This window comes from Gallus gallus, chromosome 5 (assembly GCF_016699485.2).
Source record: "Gallus gallus isolate bGalGal1 chromosome 5, bGalGal1.mat.broiler.GRCg7b, whole genome shotgun sequence".
NCBI lineage: Eukaryota > Metazoa > Chordata > Aves > Galliformes > Phasianidae > Gallus > Gallus gallus.
Genome location: NC_052536.1, coordinates 9,996,848 through 10,015,000, shown reverse-complemented (window position 1 = coordinate 10,015,000; position 18,153 = coordinate 9,996,848). Strand labels below are relative to the sequence as shown.

Below are 18,153 nucleotides of genomic sequence, written 5' to 3'. Positions count from 1 at the left end.
GCTAAGTTGGCTTTGCTTTCAGGTACTTTGGGTAGAGATTGCTGCAAAGCCCATGAAGAGGAGCTGTATTACGTGGCTATGTACAATAAATATGTCTGTGTACCGAACACAATTATTTAATATTTTTTTTCTGATGCAATTTTTCCCTATATATGGAGTGGAGAAAGGAGAGGCACAAGAATGTATGGCTGGGCAATGGGATTGATTCTTTGGTGCTTCCAAGCAAAGCACAGTTTCTTGACAGTGCATTAGAGATCCAGAGATATCTTAGGGGGAGCAGTGTGAGTTATACTTAACTAAGCCAGGTGTTTATTTTGTATCCCACAAAATCTTGTTCAGGGCTCAAGACTCATACTTCACAGACTACGAATGTACGTGGTGGGAGCAGTGTAGTGGGACTGCTCTTAGACCTTTATGGGTGATGTGAGAACTTTGCCTTCTCTGAGGTTTGAGCAGGCGTGACCTTAATCATAAATATCACTATATTATGTACACGCCATGCTTCAGGAACAGATAAAAACTTCTCTATTTGATAGAAGCAGCCTTGTTTTTTGCCAAATACTGAGCTGGGAGGCAGCAAGAAGCGTAGCTGTGCTTGGGTTGCAGTAGTCCCCCTGCAGAGGGGTTGCTCTGCGCGTGGCTCGTGCCCTTCTCTTGCTGTCATTTCAGTTTAACCTTTTTCTGTTGTTGCCTCTCAGTTTCCACTGTTGAAATTATCAGGTGTTTCACATCACTTGATAATTGCGGTAATTGCAGTTACAAATTGCCTCTGTTTCCCTGGGTAGTCATAACAGTGCTGGCAGGATGCATTACGGCAGCGGGAAGTACTGCAGATGGGAGGGAAGCATCCCTGATGGCTTTGAAGCACTGACTGTATGTCACTTGATATTTTTCCTGAAGAAAGGAACAGGTGCTCTTACTGTCTCTAGAAGTGAAAGAATGCAACTTGCAAAGTATGAATATGGGATAGTTAGAGAAGGACACACCTGCCCTTCTGTAGCGTAATCCAGTGTTTTGATAACAGTCTCTGCAGCTTAGTTTTCATCACCATCATTCTAGACCTCTTGCCACTTGTTCTCCCCAGTCTGCAGCAAGCAAAATGCTTCTGTAGTTATGTGGAGCTTGAAAAAGCTGCTGTGGCATAGCCAAGAGCCTCAAAATGTGTTCCTATGGACTGGCCACAGGAGCGTGCGATAGTTCTGGTCTTAAACTCAGGTCTTGCACTGCTTCACCTGTCGGTGATGCTTCAGGTGAAGTGCAGAGGAAGGAGCCAGAAGAGAACAGATGCTGGGGAGCCCAAGTAGTGCTGTGCTCCATGTTGCTGGGACGTGTTCCAAGCTCAGCCTGGGCTCTCAGTGTATTGCATTCACCGGCGTGTTTGTTTTCAGGCCTGGCTTAGCAATTACAGCTGGGAAGGATTTGGGGGCTATTTGCAATGCTGAAATTGTGGATGTTATTTAAATCCAGAGATGGTCTGTAACTTCAGCTGGAGGGTGGAAACCCTTCTATTTCCTTGCTTTCACTGGATTGAAACTAAACGTTTAAACATGTGGAAAAAATTTAAATGAGCAACTAGTGGCTCTTTAGAAACATTAAGCATATATTTAGTAAATACAACGGAGATTATAGACACAGCGAGGATGAATATGTATTTTGGCATGTACTGCTCCTTCAGCTTAGTCACAGCAGTGTGCTTTGCCCTTTCTGTGTCTTGCAACTTACCTCATGGTGCCAAGGGATGGGATCCAGTGGCTTTTCAGCTTGCAGGCCGTTGATGGCCCAATGAGGACTAATTAAAAAAGCCTCATAAAAAAAAAAAAGCAACGTGACAATGGGTTTGCATCTTTACATGTAAAAATGTTTTTTCTTTGCTAAGTGTTGTTATTAATTTATAGGGAGGGTGTCCTGGGAATGAGTGAGTCCAGCTAATGGAGGAATTTCACTTTGTGTGCTAAAGGCAGCATAATGAGCTGAGGGAGGAGATAATAAACTGAAGGCAGATTTTCACACATCCTCCTTGCCAGAAAACTTGACTAAGACAATGTGTTAGGAGTTACTCTTATCTTTAAAAGGAGAACAACTGTTGGAATGAACAGTTACAGTCAGCATGGTAATGTCTTCGTGCCAGAGTGCTACAAGTAGAAACTCCTGGAAAGGTCAGGAAATCACAGGGTTGTAACCAGCAGCACAGAGTCTAGTTGGAGGTCTGTAACTGGCAGTGTTCCCCAGGGGTTGGTACTGGGTCTGGTCTTGTTCAACATTTCCATCAGTGGGTGGAAAGGATAAAGTCTACCCTCAGCCAGTCTGCTGGTGATGCAAAGCTGGGAAGAGTGGCTGACACACCAGGAGGCTGTGCTGCCATTCGGCAAGATCTGGACAAACTGGAGAGCTGAGCAGAGTGGCCTGATGAGGTTCAGCAAGAGTAAGTCCCAGACCTGGGGAGGAATAACTGCATGCAGCGGTACAGGTTAGGGGCTGACCTGCTGGAGAGAAGCTGTGCAGAGAAGAGCTGTGCAACCTGCTGTAGGGAACCTGCTTTAGCAGGGGGTTGGACTCAATGATCTCCAGAGGTCCCTTCCAAACCGTACAAGTCTGTGTGTTTGAAACACATTTTAGGATGATGATGGTAAGCATGTGTGTAGGTAGGGGTGAGTTGCCCAGTTGCAAGGGATCATAGAATCACCAAGGTTGGAAAAGACCTCTGGGATCATCCAGTCCAACTGTCCACCTATCACCAGTATTTCCCACTAAACCACATCCCTCAGTACAACATCTAAATGTTTCTTGAACACCTCCAGGGACGGTGACTCCATCACCTCTCTGGGCAGCCCGTTCCACCTCCTGACAGCTCTGGGAGAAGTATTTCCCAACATCCAACCTATAGCTGTTCTAGAGATTACTTTTTTTTTCTCCTCTTTGAAAAAAGTCTTGCATCCTCAGTAGGTTTTCTCATCTTGGAACAGGGTTGCCTCAGCAGTCTTAGAAAGAGGAAATCTAGAAAATTTCTTGCGTAATATTTTGGGTAAACCATATGGTTGATGAAACAGCTGGGCTTGGCTTCTCATTTCCCTTCTAGGAAGTGAGTGGAAGGAGCCTTGATTTCATTGGTGATGAAAGGAGTGATGTAACAGAAGACTGTGTTTGCTTACCGTCTTCAAAAAAAGTTTCTTCTAATTATATACTGCAGCCAGTGGCCAACTGCAGCAGAACTGATTGAATGAGGCTCAGCCCCTCAAGCTCATCGTGGAAAACCTCTGTTACTTTTGGGAGGGGAGATATGGCGAACGTGTCCCTGTAGGGTGACCAATTGCAACACCACGAGAGAGCGATCCCGCGTGGTTTGTACAAGCCAGCATCCAGGATACTTTAGCTCTGCTGTTTTGTAGGTTAGCAAAGAAACTGTTGTGGAGCATGAGGGCTCTTACGTGCAGCTTTCATGCAGTAGGTGAGCCTGGCATGGAACAGCAGCGCTGAGCAAATCTGCCTGGATTCAGCATTGGCATGAAACCCTTAGGCTCGTGGTGGTTTATGTCTGTTGATGCTGCTGTTAGTCCTTTAAGCACTTCTGTAGCAAACTCTTTGACTACCTCTAAAAAAAAAACCAAAACACTCAAGTCTTGGGCTCCTTGGATGTTCTGGCACAGAACAGCTTTCAGAGGTAGGGGTGCCACCTCTTGGAGTACTTCAGGCTGTGCTGTGTCATCCCTTAGTTCTTTAAATGCTGGCTGAGCGGTGGCAGTAAGGTCCATTTCTGCTCAGGTTGCTGCATGCTGTATCTATGTGTAATGTTCTTAAATCAATCCTGACTGAATAAGGCTGCGAGCTGTGGTTAATGCTCCTTGTGGCAACTAGTCCCAGTGCAATTTGGGAAGACTCCTTCCAAACCAGGAGCTATTTCAGGCACGTTAGCTTTGTCCGCTGCCTGCAGGTAAACCACAGCACTAATTGCTTTGCAAGCCTCTCCTAGAGTAGCTGTGACAGCAGACTTAACGGCGTATCTCCAAGGGAGGGAAGAAATTGCCCATATGAGGCTTGCTAAATGGGAAAGCTCTGGCATGTGCTCAATCTGAATTTGAGATGAGGCTGATGTTGGACTGGGACAATTTATTCCTCATCTGAGGGAGGAATAGTGTTCTATGTATGTGTAGTTAGTCTGAAACTTGCACTTTGTGGTTTTCTTATTTACAAAAAAGAGAAGCTGGAAAGAAGGAGGGGAATGGGAAAGGTGCAGAAGTGGAAGACAGGTTACTGATGCTTGATCAAATGCAAGGGAGATGTGTGGAGTTGTTTAACGTCTCTGGTCTGGGGGTCAGCAGCTTTCAGTGTGGTGCCAGAGCTAAATGAACAGCTCTGCAGCAACCTGTATGCACCCTTCCTGTAGCCAAGTGCAAGATGGCCAGGCTGCAGTGTATGTGCATAGAATATGCACAGCTGGGAAAGTTTTTTCCCTTCCTCATAACAGCCAATGTGTGGCTTTAAAGCGTTCCTATTTCCTTCCTGGCTTACAGAAGTGAGTAACAAACGTAGACAGTGCTCCTCCAGTTCCTGTAATACTCATCCAGGTGTCTGAGCAGGCAGGGCAGCGCGCATCACCAGTGATGATATTGAGTGGTAGGAATTTGATGGTGTTCAGCCAGTTCTGTACGGAGTCATTGCTAGAAATAGTTACAAAACTGGTAAGAATTCTAGAAATTGCTGGGAAAATCCTAGTGCTTCCTAGAAATTACTTAGGGACAGGGGAGGCAGAATCCTGGAAATGTACAAGAGGTGCCAGAAATGTCTGAACCCTGTCACACGTTCAGAGAGACACAGCAGTTCCTGGAGGCTCAAAAAGCCCTGAGAGACTTCTGGCTTCTAGGAATTCCTGCTGGGAAATACAAGGCATTATTACCAGAAGCCAGAATTCCTGTAGAAATCCAGCAAATTCAGAAACTCTGCTAGTAATTTCTACAGCTTATGAGGAATAGAAAGGCTATGTCTTTCAATACAAACTATTGTATGTGGATATTAATCTGCTCTCCTTCATTAAGCCATGGGGCTTCAAAATCTTAGCGTCCTGCATGTTTCTTACACTTCTTTTTTTTTTTTCCCCTTGCAGTCCTATTTTGTTACGGATTATGACCCTACAATCGAAGACTCCTACACCAAACAGTGTGTGATAGATGAAAGGGCTGCGCGCTTGGACAGTAAGTAGTAGAGTAAAAACAGCATCACTTGGCTGTCACGTGCTGTCTCTTCCACATGCCATCTATTTATTTTGTTTCAAAAGTTTCAGTTCCCCCTTATCAGTGATTTCTTCAAGGGCAAAACAGCACCCCTCCCAACACTGCCCTCCTGCTTCTCTGCATGTTTCCCAGCTGCATCAGCTGGACCCAGATTAGTGAAAGTTCATCAGACTCTGTCCTTTAGATTGGTTGGTCTTGAATCGTTCAATCAGTCCCAGGATGTGTTGTGAACCTTAGCAAAAACCCAGTAGAATCTATGTAGAAGTGATTTCTGCTTACCTATTTGTCAGAGGCTATTGTGGTATCCTGTCAAGGAGGATTTTTAGTTTTGGTTTATATTCTTAGAACTTGAACTGTAGTAATTAATGTTTTGCTTATGTTCAGTTCTGGATACAGCGGGACAAGAAGAATTTGGAGCCATGCGTGAACAGTACATGAGGACAGGGGAGGGTTTTCTGCTCGTTTTCTCAGTCACTGACAGAGGAAGGTAAGCCTGATGTCAGTCAAGTGAAATTAACAAAAGAATATTCCCTCTCTATATCTGTGACTAGTCTTAAATTGCTGCTCCTCATCCTTCATCAGGAAAACAAGCAAACCTCTAATGTTCTGCAGTGTAACATGCTTTCAGCACTGAAAACCCTTTGAAGCAAATTGGTGAACTGGAAGGGTCCGTCCCTTAGGGTAGGTGACTTGAGCATAAGGATGCAGAGCCAACTTTAGTACACTGGGCTATAATAGAACACTTGAATAGTTTCTTGCAGGTGACAGACTTAAAATAAGGGCAATATGCTATTAAATCCCAGTTCTTAGGAAATATCTCCTTCCTACATGCTGGCTCTGTGGGTTTCTGGGCAGGGACATCCAGCTCAGGCTGTGTCTCTGTACTGCCATGAATCGACTGGAAACCTGCATACCTGTGGAGCTAAGATGAAATACAAGTTTTTTTTGGCAGCAGAGAGCTTGGTCAGGTAGCTTCCAATCACTGTAAGAGTAGGAAACTGCTGTATATAAGCAGTCACTGTTTTCACTATGATCATCCTCCATGGAGATATGTAGAGGTAAAGGAGAAGTGAGCAGGGTGCTTTGAGTTGTAATAGAAGAGTAATAAAATGAGGGGGAAAAATTCTTTGCAATATTATTTTCCTTATGGATTCAGTATGGACCCTAATAACTTCTGATTTTACTAAAAAAAAAAAAAAATCTTCCTATAATGAGAATTAAAATAAGTATTCTGTGGAGCATACGCACTTCAATTGGATGTGTACCTTTCCCTTATGAGTGCTGCACAAGTACAGTTTCATCTTGATGTACTGTCAGTAGAAGCTTTACACTCCTGTCAGAGATCCTTGTCTGGTTTTAAGACGTACTGAACACTTGTCTTAGCATAAATATTTTTGTAGCAGGGGACTGTGCACTTCTAAAATCACCATGTGAACTCATTGGCTTGTCTGGCAATCTTAAGTTCTTGTTTGCTCTTTTGGCTGAGGATGTGCCTTGATCTGAAGCAGATCTTGTCATGTTAAACCTGCATGTTACTTTCCCCTCTAAAATCCTCGAGAGACTGATGAGGAGCAGAGTTCTTGTCTTTGTTCTGATGTCCATTTTGTTCAAGACTTGCCTTGCATGTCTGTGAAGCATCTGCTGGAGGTGTCTGTCTAGTGTGGATGAGGCATTCTGAACCATGAGGTCTGTGTGAATTAGTTGGTAACTTTCACCAGTTTCCTCCAATTGCTGCAGGCATCTAAGTGGAATATTAACAATGGAGGTCCAAGTATGCCTAGTGGCATTCCTTCTTTCTGCTTCATGTTTCCTCTCATAATTGCTTTAGAAGGCTGAGGAGTACAGTACTGTCACGTCTGCCTATGTAAATTTTCTAACAAAGTGTAATTGTAAATGGCTTCAGACCGTATACCTGGAATTAATTATAGTGCTTGGGATGTCTCTGAGCTAAAGAAGACTTGATTGTTTACCAGCATCAGTGCTGAAGCTCTGTATGCAGTGATGAAGCTTTAACTGGTTTTACTGAAAATGACGTATTTTTTTTCTCTCCAAAAATCAATGTTTAGGCCAGAATTAGCTGCATTAATATATTGCATTACTGGAATACTTCTGTCTAAAAAGCATTACCACCAAATAAGACACATCTGATGACTTCGAAGCTTTCTGCTCATTTAGCCTTCCTGTTTTTCTCTTCAAGATAAAAATTTTTTTTCCTTCCCTCCCCATCTCCCTACCAAATTCCTGGATGTAGCTGTGGAGGTTGCTAGCTGAAATATTGATCACCAGTGTTTCCAGACTGCATTTTTGAATACTCTAGGTAGAGTTGAAATCCACAATCACTGTTTATAGATTGAACTACGGTTGCCTGATTCTCTTCAACTGGTTGGCATCCTGGTCCCTCTAAAACGGAATAATGTTTTGCTTAACCTGTGGCTAAATTGAAGTCCATTCCTCTCTGCTTCCAGCTTGAGTCAGGATTTTTTTAGTTTGAGTACTGCATGAGTCTCTGACCGGTCATGCTGTGACAGTGGACTCTTTGATGGAGAGCCTGCAGCTGTCTGTGCTCGTGTGGCGTGGCAGGGCAAGTCCCAGTTGGTGATTCACCATTCCTGAGCTTGTGCAGAACCTGAGAATCTATGAATTAGTACACTGATGCTCTGTTTTTCTTTTACAGTTTTGAAGAAATCTATAAGTTTCAACGACAGATTCTTAGAGTGAAAGATCGTGATGAGTTTCCTATGATTCTAGTTGGTAATAAAGCAGATCTGGACCACCAAAGACAGGTAATTAATTTGTTACTAGTTACTGCTAGCTCTCTTATGGAAACTTCACTATTTTTCTCATGATAATAGAGTGGGAACAAGAAACAAATAGAAAAGATACCATATTAGCTAACTGTAATGCAAGAAACAGCTGTACTCAAAAACTGTACTTGAATCTTTGAAGTAGGATGGCGTTCCACATGCAGCAGATCTGTCTGACTCATGGGTGATGTTAGACCAAATCTATTCACTTACAGTGGTTGAGAGCTTTGTCATGGCTCAGGCATGAATGTGTGTCATTCTTCCTATCTGTTACTCACCACTGTGCACTGTGCCAAGCAGAGCACGTTCCAGCACTGCCGTTGCTGTTACTGCTCACTGCTGTGTTTTGTATGAATGAGTAGCCATCCGTCTCTTTCCATTTGACCACTTGTCTTCTGCATAACTGACTTAAAGCTTTGGAAGCTGAAACTATAGCAATACGGTGTCTTCCTATTTGTGTACCTTAAAATTTTGGAATCAGTAGCTTTCAACCTCAGTTCTAGTTGTAAGAGAGCTTAAAAGATTTGATTAATTGGATTAAATGGATTTTCTTTATTTACTCTTTTGGTTTTCGTAAATCAAGTTGATGGTTTGAACTGAAATAGGAATAATTGTACTAAACCAGCAGGAAAGGAGCAGGTGTCAAACTTCTGTCATTCAGCTTATCTCAAAAGTTGTGTTTTCTTCTCAGGCAGTGAGGTGACTCTTAAAGCTTTGGCAGCAAACATGATTGATATTTACCTGAAAATAAACTGAAAGCTACTTGAGATTTCCCTAATTTAAAAGATTAAGAAGGAGAGAACAATTCAATTGAGAAGATTCTCAGATTTGTTAACCTGACTTTAGTCTGTCTGTGTTTACGTAAATATTACTCTTTGCTAAATAAAATATTGCCTGTGTCAAGAACCAGTGGCTTGAGCATGGAAACATTTGACTTGAAATATGTCAGTATTTTAGTGGTTTAGTACACAATTGTTGAAAGATTTTTCTCAAAGAGCACTTGAAGCCATGGAGTTCAAAAGGAAGTTCCTGTTAAATACCCTCCCTTGATTGTCACGCCGTCTCTATCCAGGACCTGAGTATAGGAAGGTCATTACAAAACTAAGACTGATGCTGAAAGATACTGTCTCAAAAGCTGGAGTTGGACTCTGATCCTCGTGGGTCCCTTCCAACATGGGATGTTCTGTTGTGAAAGAAGCCTTAACAGAAGCTCTGCACAGACTCATCAGAAGTAACTTCACATGTTCACACATGCACAGAGCTATGTAGTCCCTGTCCCTGAGACAGAAGTGGAATGTGTTCCCACTTCAGTACCCCCATCAGAATTCCTGGATTTAACCTTGCATGTCCTGGAACATGAGGCACTTCTCATGACAACAGCTGTGCATCCAACTGTGTAGGTAAAACTGAGCTCTTCCAAAAACTATAACAGCTGAATGACAAACTTCTAAACACTTTGGGAGGGAAATAACATCATCTGTCAACCCACATTTTCAGAGGATACCTGCAAATGTGAATGGTAACCCTGGAGATCATTCCTAGAAATACTTTGATCTCTTCTTCCCTCCTAATGTTACTACACAGCCTGTAACTTATCAGCTTCTCCTTTAAAAGAGGTGCCCTCCCTCTTCCCTGCTAATCCCTCCATACTCGATTACAAGTTTCTTTTTCAGAAAGCAGTTCAAAGCAGCTGCTTCCACAGTGCCCAACTTTGCAGTTCTCTTCCTGCATCTGAACACAAAAGCATATAACACCAGAAGCATTTTTGTTATTGTTTCCATGGCTTCATTAATTAGTCTTAGATGCTGGTAAGCATAATTCCTGGTACTGCCACGTGCATCGTTTACGTGCAAATTGGTAGGTTTGTCACTTTTGTCCCAGGTCAGGACTTAATCTTCATTAATCTGTAGCACTTGCAAGTTTGCTGAAACAGCTAGCTGTGTGTTTTTTAACTCTTCTCTGCCCCTTTCTCTGTCTGTGATGGGGCTCTGGACTTAGGTCAGCCCAGAGGAATGATTTGGGGATGCTGAGGTGACATAATAGTTCCCCAGAAGGGAGGGGCTTCCCTCCTTCTTGGCTTCACATTTGTGCTCTTTCCTGTGTTGGTGTTCGCGCTCACCCGAGGCACTCTGCAAGCTGAATCATCTCCTTAGACAGGGAGAAAAACAGACAAGCTGGAAGGGCTCTGATACGTGTGTAAGTGAAATCAGCTCATGGAGAGATGGAGCGAGTGCCAGAGCTTGAAGCATGGGAAGGGGTGGGACCGTGGCTCTGAGCAGAGCAGGGAGGAGTTGGGGTGGGGGGAAAGAAAGTGAGACCTCGCCTTTTGGCAGCAGTGAGCAATGAGATGTTATCAGCTGGATGTTAAACAGCAGCCAGAGCCTCTGTTCCATCACGTGAGCTCAGGCTGCCGGCATCCATTCAGAGCACTGGCTCAGCTTGCTGACCTGGCTGAAAGCAAGTCCTGCCACCGCATCTTCCCAAGTATGGAGAACTCCAGCCTGCTGCAGGCTGGCTACACAGGCAGCGTGAGGGAGGAGCAGGAGCCAAGGCAGAGCTCTCCCTCCCTCCTGAGCCCTGTGGTGTGGCTCTTGGCTGTAGCTTGTGGGCACACACAGAAGTGCTGGCCCTCTGCCAGTAGTGCAGAATTTTTAGAACCGGATAGATTGCTTGTGATCATCGTCTACCTTTTTCTTGAAGGCAGAAGGCAAGGTAGTGAACTAACAAAGCGTGCTCTGAGAATGTAAGACTAAGTTAAAGGAAGTCATTTAGCTTGTGTTTTGATCAACTCATGATGCTTATTGCAATTAACGCACAGATCTTTCTGCATCAGGACAGTTAAGCACGAATGAAAACGTTTAGGGTGTCTCAAGGGTCTGACCACACCTCCGTGCAAGGAGCTGAATTCTGTAGTTCAGACAGTGTTATCATCGTGATACCATAAATTTGGGAGCAAATAACGAACAGTCCTGTGATGCAGTGCTGACTGCTGCTCAGGAAGTACGTGAACTGCATGGTACTGCAGAAGTGCACAGGCTCTCATATGATCCTGATGAAACCTCAGTGGCATGCTGAAGGTATAGCTTAAGATAGCAGCTGTAGTAGAAGTAGGTTGACTCAGGTGTTCTTGTAAGGAAATAAATGAAATATGAAAACATGAAATATGAAAAATGAAATGTTTGAAGCAATAGTTTACTACAGTAATAGCAGTAACTAAATGAAATTAAGAGAGCTTGTTGTTTTGTCTCCTGTGTAGCACAGGAGGTGAAGTCCTGGATATCCACCCATTTGGCTGACAAAGAAAGCTGATTTATTAGAGGAAGAGCAAGCGTTGATCTTTACAATTTCTTTGTATGATAAGAAGAAAATCACTGGTATTTCCAGATTCCCTCATCAGTCATGGATTAGAGACACATCTCTGCTCTTCCCTTGAAGTCAGTGTCACGTAGTAGTCTATCTTAAATGGGTTAATTCTGCACAGCACAGACAGCATTGGATGCTCCTGCGGTAAGGCAGTTCAGCAGAGCTGTCTGTCTAACAATAAGTGCTGCCAACAGGGGAGCAGGCTTGTCAGTGCAGTGTGTGTGACTTTTTGAAGATAACTGCTGGCTTAAATTGGGTCAAGTCTGCTCATTCCCCAGATGGCAGGGTTTCAAGGAAAATCCAAGTTGCAACAGGAAAATGCTTGAGTTTCATTCAACACTCATTTCAGACTTTCCATTGTTACTGAGCTAATACAATGAACTGTTGTTAGCATACCTATATTGCTGGATGCATTTAAAACAAGACTTTAAGGAGAGGTCGTCTTGTCTTTATTTTATGCCTAGACAGATAACCAGGAAAGCCAGTGATGCCTGGCAGGTAGTTCTGTGGTTGGACTTTTCTCTGTATGAGCCTGGATCCTAGCAAACAGTAGTTTATAGCTTGCTTTTGCTGTTGCATGAGTGGCTTGGCCTGAGATGTCTGACAATGGCCAGGTGCAGTGAAGTCTCTGATCTCACAGAAGGACTGTACCTTCAGGTTTTGCCATGGCTCACTTGCTTTTTGACCTCTATAAATACCAAGCAATCAGCCATCTGAAGCACTAGTTGTATACAGCAGGCTGGTCTTTGATTAGGTGTCGTTGCTTCATAACCAGATGTTGTGTACCAAAGGGTTTCTTTGGGTCTCTCGTGGGAGAGGAACCACTGACACCTTCTGACACCAGCCCAACATAGTCTGTGTAAGTACAGGGAGAAGGTATGCAGGCAGCACTGTAGAAGTTCTTTAGGTGGAGGAAAGAGTAGAAATGTCAGAAAGGAGTCTGTTTCTAGCTTTTAATTTTCTAGCTTTCTAGCTTTTCCATGTTTGACTTGCTTGTTTACATCCACTATAGTGTTTAATTTGAGTAACTTCTACGAACAGCATCTGAAAGCAAACAGTAGAAGACCTAAAACAAAGGATAAGCATTGCAGGGGATGCCCGTTCATATTCACGCTGAAGCTTATTGACACACAGATTGTCCATGCAGAACCAACACGCCCAGTCTGTCAGAAACTCTGTTCTGTGAACGTAAATGAGTGTTCCTTGAAGAAAAAAAAAGATGTAATTTTGATTTTGCTGGTGTCCTTTAACCTCTCTTATCTTCCTTACTGAAAAGGCTATCGTGGTTCTCATATCTAAGCAGGGAGCATGGACAATGTTGAGAGAGTGTAAACTCATACTTTTGATTTCTACTATTTCTATGTTTGCTTTTCCAGCAGTTCCCTCAGCCTTGAAAGCAGATCCTGTATGCTCTGGCCTCTAATTTCCTGCTTGAGCTCTGCAAATGCTTCCATGGCGTGCCCAAAACAAACCATCACACATTTAAATTGGTTTTGTTGAGGTCGCTGGCATTGACTGCAAGCTGCTTCACAGTATTCTGATAAAATTAGATACAATGGCAATAAGATTATTTTGCAGTTAAGCAGTTACAGATGTTCTGGCAAAAACAGCCAGGGCTTCAATGTTGCATCTGTAAAGTTGCATATGCAGACTTTTGGGGAAGCGTAGCTTTGCTTTATTACACTGTTAGTTTCTTACAGCTACATTTGTTCAGTATCTCTAATGTGCTTTTGATACAATAACGAAGAAAATAGTGATGACATTGGTTTAAAGACCAGGTCCAGTTTCTCCTCAGGACCACGGAGGTGGACCTTTTGTAGTCACCTTTTATAGTTACTGAGTTTCATTTGACTGTAATCTTCCTGGGGCTACAGTAGGGCTGTGCAGGGATGAAGAAAAGTAACGGGAGATGTCTTTGCAACTGCTGTGCTGGTCCTTGAGCTTATTTTTGTCTGATGAATGAGACAAAGAAGTATTAAAGTTTCTGAAAGTCTCCATATGAACTTCAGGGGATCCTGCAGTGTCACTGATGTGCCAGAAAATAGCTGAGAGTGTTTCTCAAAGTGCAGCTTTGGAATAAGGACACTTCAGCAATTTGGGGCTGGGGGAGGAGATGGAGGTGGAGCAAAAATCTCGAGTATCAATTGGTTTTCAGGCAGTAATGGAGAATGGAAGGATCCCAGTCCGTCATTCGTTGTGCCCTGCTGTTAAAAGTGCAGGTGCAATAGATGATGCTGGGGTCGTGTTGCAGTGCAAGTGGAGTGCCAGCAACAGAGGAGTCAGATGTGCTGAGATGCTGTGAGAGAGGGCTCTCAGGCCTTGCATGTAGCTGTAGGAAAGTATTCTGCACACTACAGAGCACTTCTACGTCTTGCACTGTGCCGGGGGCTCACAATGCTGTTCTTCTATTTCCATCTCTTTCTGCTTCTGTGTAGTTTCTTGATCTCAGCGTGCATCTGACTGCCTTTTCAGAAACAAACTAAAAATAAACCCTCAGGGTCTTTGTTCTCATTATATCAGCCCTGTGCGTGCTGCTTTAACATATTTCCGTGAAAGCAGTGCAATCTTTGACACTTCTGCCACTAGCTGCTGCCTTGGCGAGCTCTGTTGTGCTTCCTTTTATCACTCTTCTGGGGGCAACTTCCTGTTGAAGGCTTTTTCAGTGTCTTGCACTGAACGAGGTGGCCTTTGTCATCTGTCCTCACTGCTTTCAACTTATCCAAAAACATGCAGCCATCTCCTTTAGTTCTGTGACCAACTTATTATTCCTTTCTGCATCAGAAGTCTCCTCGCTTACTGCCTTCTGCTTCACCGTTTCAAGTGTTATTCCAGCTCTTTATGGTGCTCACTGTTTCCTCTTGATCTCCCTTTCCTCCTCCCAAGGAGACAAGAGGCAGACAGTTTCATTAACATCTCTTAGGTGGGGAGACTTGCATATATCTAGACCTCCTGTGATTTAAGGCAAATTTAAAACTGGCTGTCTTAATATTTTGATGGATCATAAATAGATTTATAATGATTCAGAAGCTAACCCACATCTTTTTTATTTTAAAGTTGTAATCTTATTTTTTTTCTCTAGATTTACATGGGCCAGGGAGAGTTGAGTTCAGCATTCCAAGCTCTCGTAGTAACCCCAGAAATCGTGACTCAGGCAGTTGCTTTGGGGGGGATTCTTGTGTGCTGAGGAAGGGAAACTTGGTCTTGTTATGCAGAAATGAAGTGAATGGGAGGCAGCTGCAGTGGAGGAAATTCCTTGTAGGTTTGGTCTTTGTTTATAAAAAGGACTTCACTCGAATGTGAAAAGATGTATTACAAGAATTTGTTTTCCAGTTGTATTACATGGGCAATGTAGAAACTGGTCTGTGGGCAGATGAGAGCTATTGTTTGAGGGAAGTAGATCCTTAAGCTGTATTTGCAGTGCCTACTGACACAATTGTGCCAGCACAACTTTTAACTTAATGATTGATTTCTCTTACAGGTGACACAAGAGGAAGGTCAGCAGCTAGCACGACAACTTAAAGTAACTTACATGGAAGCCTCAGCAAAGATCAGATTGAATGTAGACCAAGCTTTTCATGAACTTGTCAGAGTTATAAGGTATGATGACTTAAGTCCAAATAATTAGTGTCCCTGCATTAATGGATAGCTCGAGCAAATGCATTGAAATGCAGCAGATGGCTGAAAAAATTCTGCCTGCTGTGAACTTCATCCAGTGTTCTGTGTTCTAAAACTTTCCTGTGTAATGGTAGAAATATCTACGTGAGTATTATGTGTATTTGAAAGAGAACTTTATCACTATAATCTTTCAGATTTTACTGGGCACCCAGGAGGTCAACCTGTAACACAGATGTGAATGTTGGCCTTCTGTAAAGAGCAAAACCAAAATAGTATCTCTCGCTCACTTCTGGTGCTCAAAATGATTTAAGTGTGTCCCCTATGCAAATGTAAAAGCGTAGAATTTAAATACAGTTTCTATGTTTATTTAACTGAAAATGGTTCTGTGAGTTTAACTTGAAATATCTGTTTCTAGGAAATTTCAAGAACAAGAGTGCCCTCCTTCACCAGAGCCGACACGGAAAGAGAAAGACAAAAAAGGCTGCCATTGTGTAATTTTCTGAGAATCCCAAGAGCCAAGCTATCAACTGCCAGATTATTATATTTTTCTTTCCATCATTTTACATCACTTCTGGTATTGGTCTAGCCTTATATGTGCATGTCCTAAAAGTGGTCACCAGAATAGCCTTAGTCCAAGAAGCTGGCAGAATAGTTCTTGAAGACTCGGTCATCCTGGGGCAGACTTCACAACAAAACACTAAGGCTGCTTCTTTAATACCACAGTTCCTTCCTTCTCTCCCTTTAAGAGCTTGCACCTTGTGGAGTTTTATTCGCAAAGGAGATGAAACAAAACCGTGTAGGACAAGGTGTTGAAGTCATGCATAAGTTGTCTCTTGTGAATTAATTTATTTTTACTTCTGATGTTTCGTTAGCTATTACAAAGACCTATATTGAAGTACAGAGAATACTTTTAAAAAATATGGGTGGATTGGCTTTTTTGCCCTCAGTTAAATTAGACTTGAGTATTCAGCTAGCCTTAAGAAACCTACACTGAATTTCATTGTCAGCAAAAATTTTCATCTCTTATTTATGCTGCAGTTTCGTTTCAGTGGCCAAAACAATCTACTGTATTTATTTTCTGAATCCAGAACAGCTACGGGAGGATTACTGCTACTATTAGAGTATGGCCAAATACCTGAGCTCATTCTGGATTGAGGCATTTCAGCTTCTTACGAAATTTCACATCATTGTTTGGGGGGGAGGGGGGGAAAGAAAATAATTGTCTTCCTTTGTATTTCTGGGTAAGGGATTAAGGAAAACTAAAATTGTAGCTGTTTTTGTTTCATGTGATATAAAAATGAATTTGATCTTTCCATTGTCAGAGATGATTAAATGTTTTTGCTATATACTTTTATACATTATTTTCTTATCAAACTAGTTAACAAGTATTTTTATATGTTTGTAAGCAAATATGCTTTCACAGCATAACTTGTGTATATGTAAAGATGAGTATTTAATTCTCACAGTTCACTTTTAACTGACAAAATGTGGGATTTGCCAAACTGTGGTAAACTTCTCCTTACTCTCCTGGTTATACCCAAGAACGGCCAATTATGTGCCTGCCCAACACACCCATAGAGTAAAATCTAGTGTTGTGTTTTAATCGATTTCAGTACCCTTTACTAAAGACTGACCATTACGTGAATTATTAAACTGTAAGACTTTTAACTGATTGTTTAGTTAAACCGTGGATGGTTGTTTAATTTTCAGTTCTGTGGATTGTGTTTAAACAATTCAAGAGTATGTTCCCTGATATTGAAATACTGAGTGGTATTGCACAGTTGTCACCTTACTGAATGTGTCCAACAGTTCTTTGAAACTTGATTATTAAGCAAACCCTTGTATAACTTCAGGTGCTAGAATTAAAGATGATCTAACCATTATCAGGGGGTAAGCATATTGCCTCTTTCTGACTCTTCTAAAACCTGGTTCTTTTTGGAGGGTGGGGGAACAAAGGAGGTGGTGGAGCCTAATTAGGAGATCAGTGTGCACATCTGCACGACTTTCTTCAAGCTGGAAAGTGAAGTCCTTTTAATTTTAATCGTGATAGATGGTAAAAGCCAGTATGCATTTTCATCAGTGGTCCGCTCAACGATTCCTCTGTGCAGAGTGAGTAGGTCCTCCTTCCTCCCTTGAAGCAAAGGTCCTGGGCGGCGAAAGGCTGCTTATGAATAATGTGTAAAAAATGCAAAGTAGGAGTTATGGTGAAAGTACATCTGGGAGATGGATTACATTTTTCAAGTCAAATGTAAGAAGTTACAGCCCGTGGCAAAGATTGTGTGTTTTATCGTCTCTACTATGAGAAGCTCTCTGGAGTTAAGTCACTCACTGTGTAGTATTAGAATGAGTTAAGCCAACAAATTGCAGCTTGCACATTGAGGCTAAAGCTGAGAGGTGCAAGTATGGTTATTAAGTTTAATCTTTTTTTTTTGGCAGCTCACTCATGAGAGATTGATCTTAAAATAAAGCTGCTGCATAGATAAGTCTTCTAATACGTAACTAATTCACAGAGAAGGTGGAGAGCACCACACCCTTGCATTTCCTCCTATGTAAAGCAAAATTGCTTTGAGGTGGTTGATGCTAATCTGAGACTTCACCTGGCAGTAGAAATGCTTGAAGTTTTGTCACTTTCTTTTGTAGTTGTTTCCACATCTGTAAATCACTGAAGCTCACGCTTCATGAGTTTGGGGTGCTAAAATATATCTGTGAATGACCTCCTGCTCTTGCTAGGAGCTCTTGCACGGAGAGGAAGGTTTGGGTCTTTGTTTCAAAGCACGAAATAACCCACCTCTTTTCAGAATCTGCAGCTCCTGAGCCTGCTGCTTGCCTGGAGGACTAGGAGTGACTTGCTTATAGGTAAGACCCTTTTTATAAAGTTGGTGAAGTTTTATGGGTCATCCGTACGTGGGGAAGAGCACTTCCCTGTAAGTAAGTTTGAGTTCAGTATCCCTGCTTTGATTAATGGATTTGCTTTCTCTGACTTAACAAATGCTCTGCATCCGTACTCGTGGACTAGCTGACGTGCACAAGTGAAGAGGTGGATTTCCAGTGGTACTGCATCACCTCCTCTCAAATCTGCTGCTTGTTGTGGTGCAGCCTGTTGTGGTGAAGTAGAACTGCTGGTACTGATGGTAATTATAAAATTA

The 18,153-nt window shown here is 42.5% G+C and overlaps 1 protein-coding gene across 7 annotated transcripts in view; it reads left to right on the top strand.

The window, feature by feature from the left end:
- Positions 1 to 16,890, top strand: part of RRAS (related RAS viral (r-ras) oncogene homolog) — a 34,819-nt gene extending 17,929 nt beyond the window's left edge. For all 7 annotated transcript variants that reach the window (NM_001006466.2, XM_040700832.2, XM_015286390.4 and 4 more), the window contains exons 2-6: positions 5,099 to 5,186; positions 5,610 to 5,712; positions 7,900 to 8,008; positions 14,871 to 14,989; positions 15,423 to 16,890. In NM_001006466.2, the coding sequence (NP_001006466.1) occupies positions 5,099 to 5,186; positions 5,610 to 5,712; positions 7,900 to 8,008; positions 14,871 to 14,989; positions 15,423 to 15,510 (507 nt within the window). In that variant the 3' untranslated portion in view covers positions 15,511 to 16,890. The remainder of the gene's footprint in view (positions 1 to 5,098; positions 5,187 to 5,609; positions 5,713 to 7,899; positions 8,009 to 14,870; positions 14,990 to 15,422) is intronic.
- Positions 16,891 to 18,153: the final 1,263 nt, after the last annotated feature.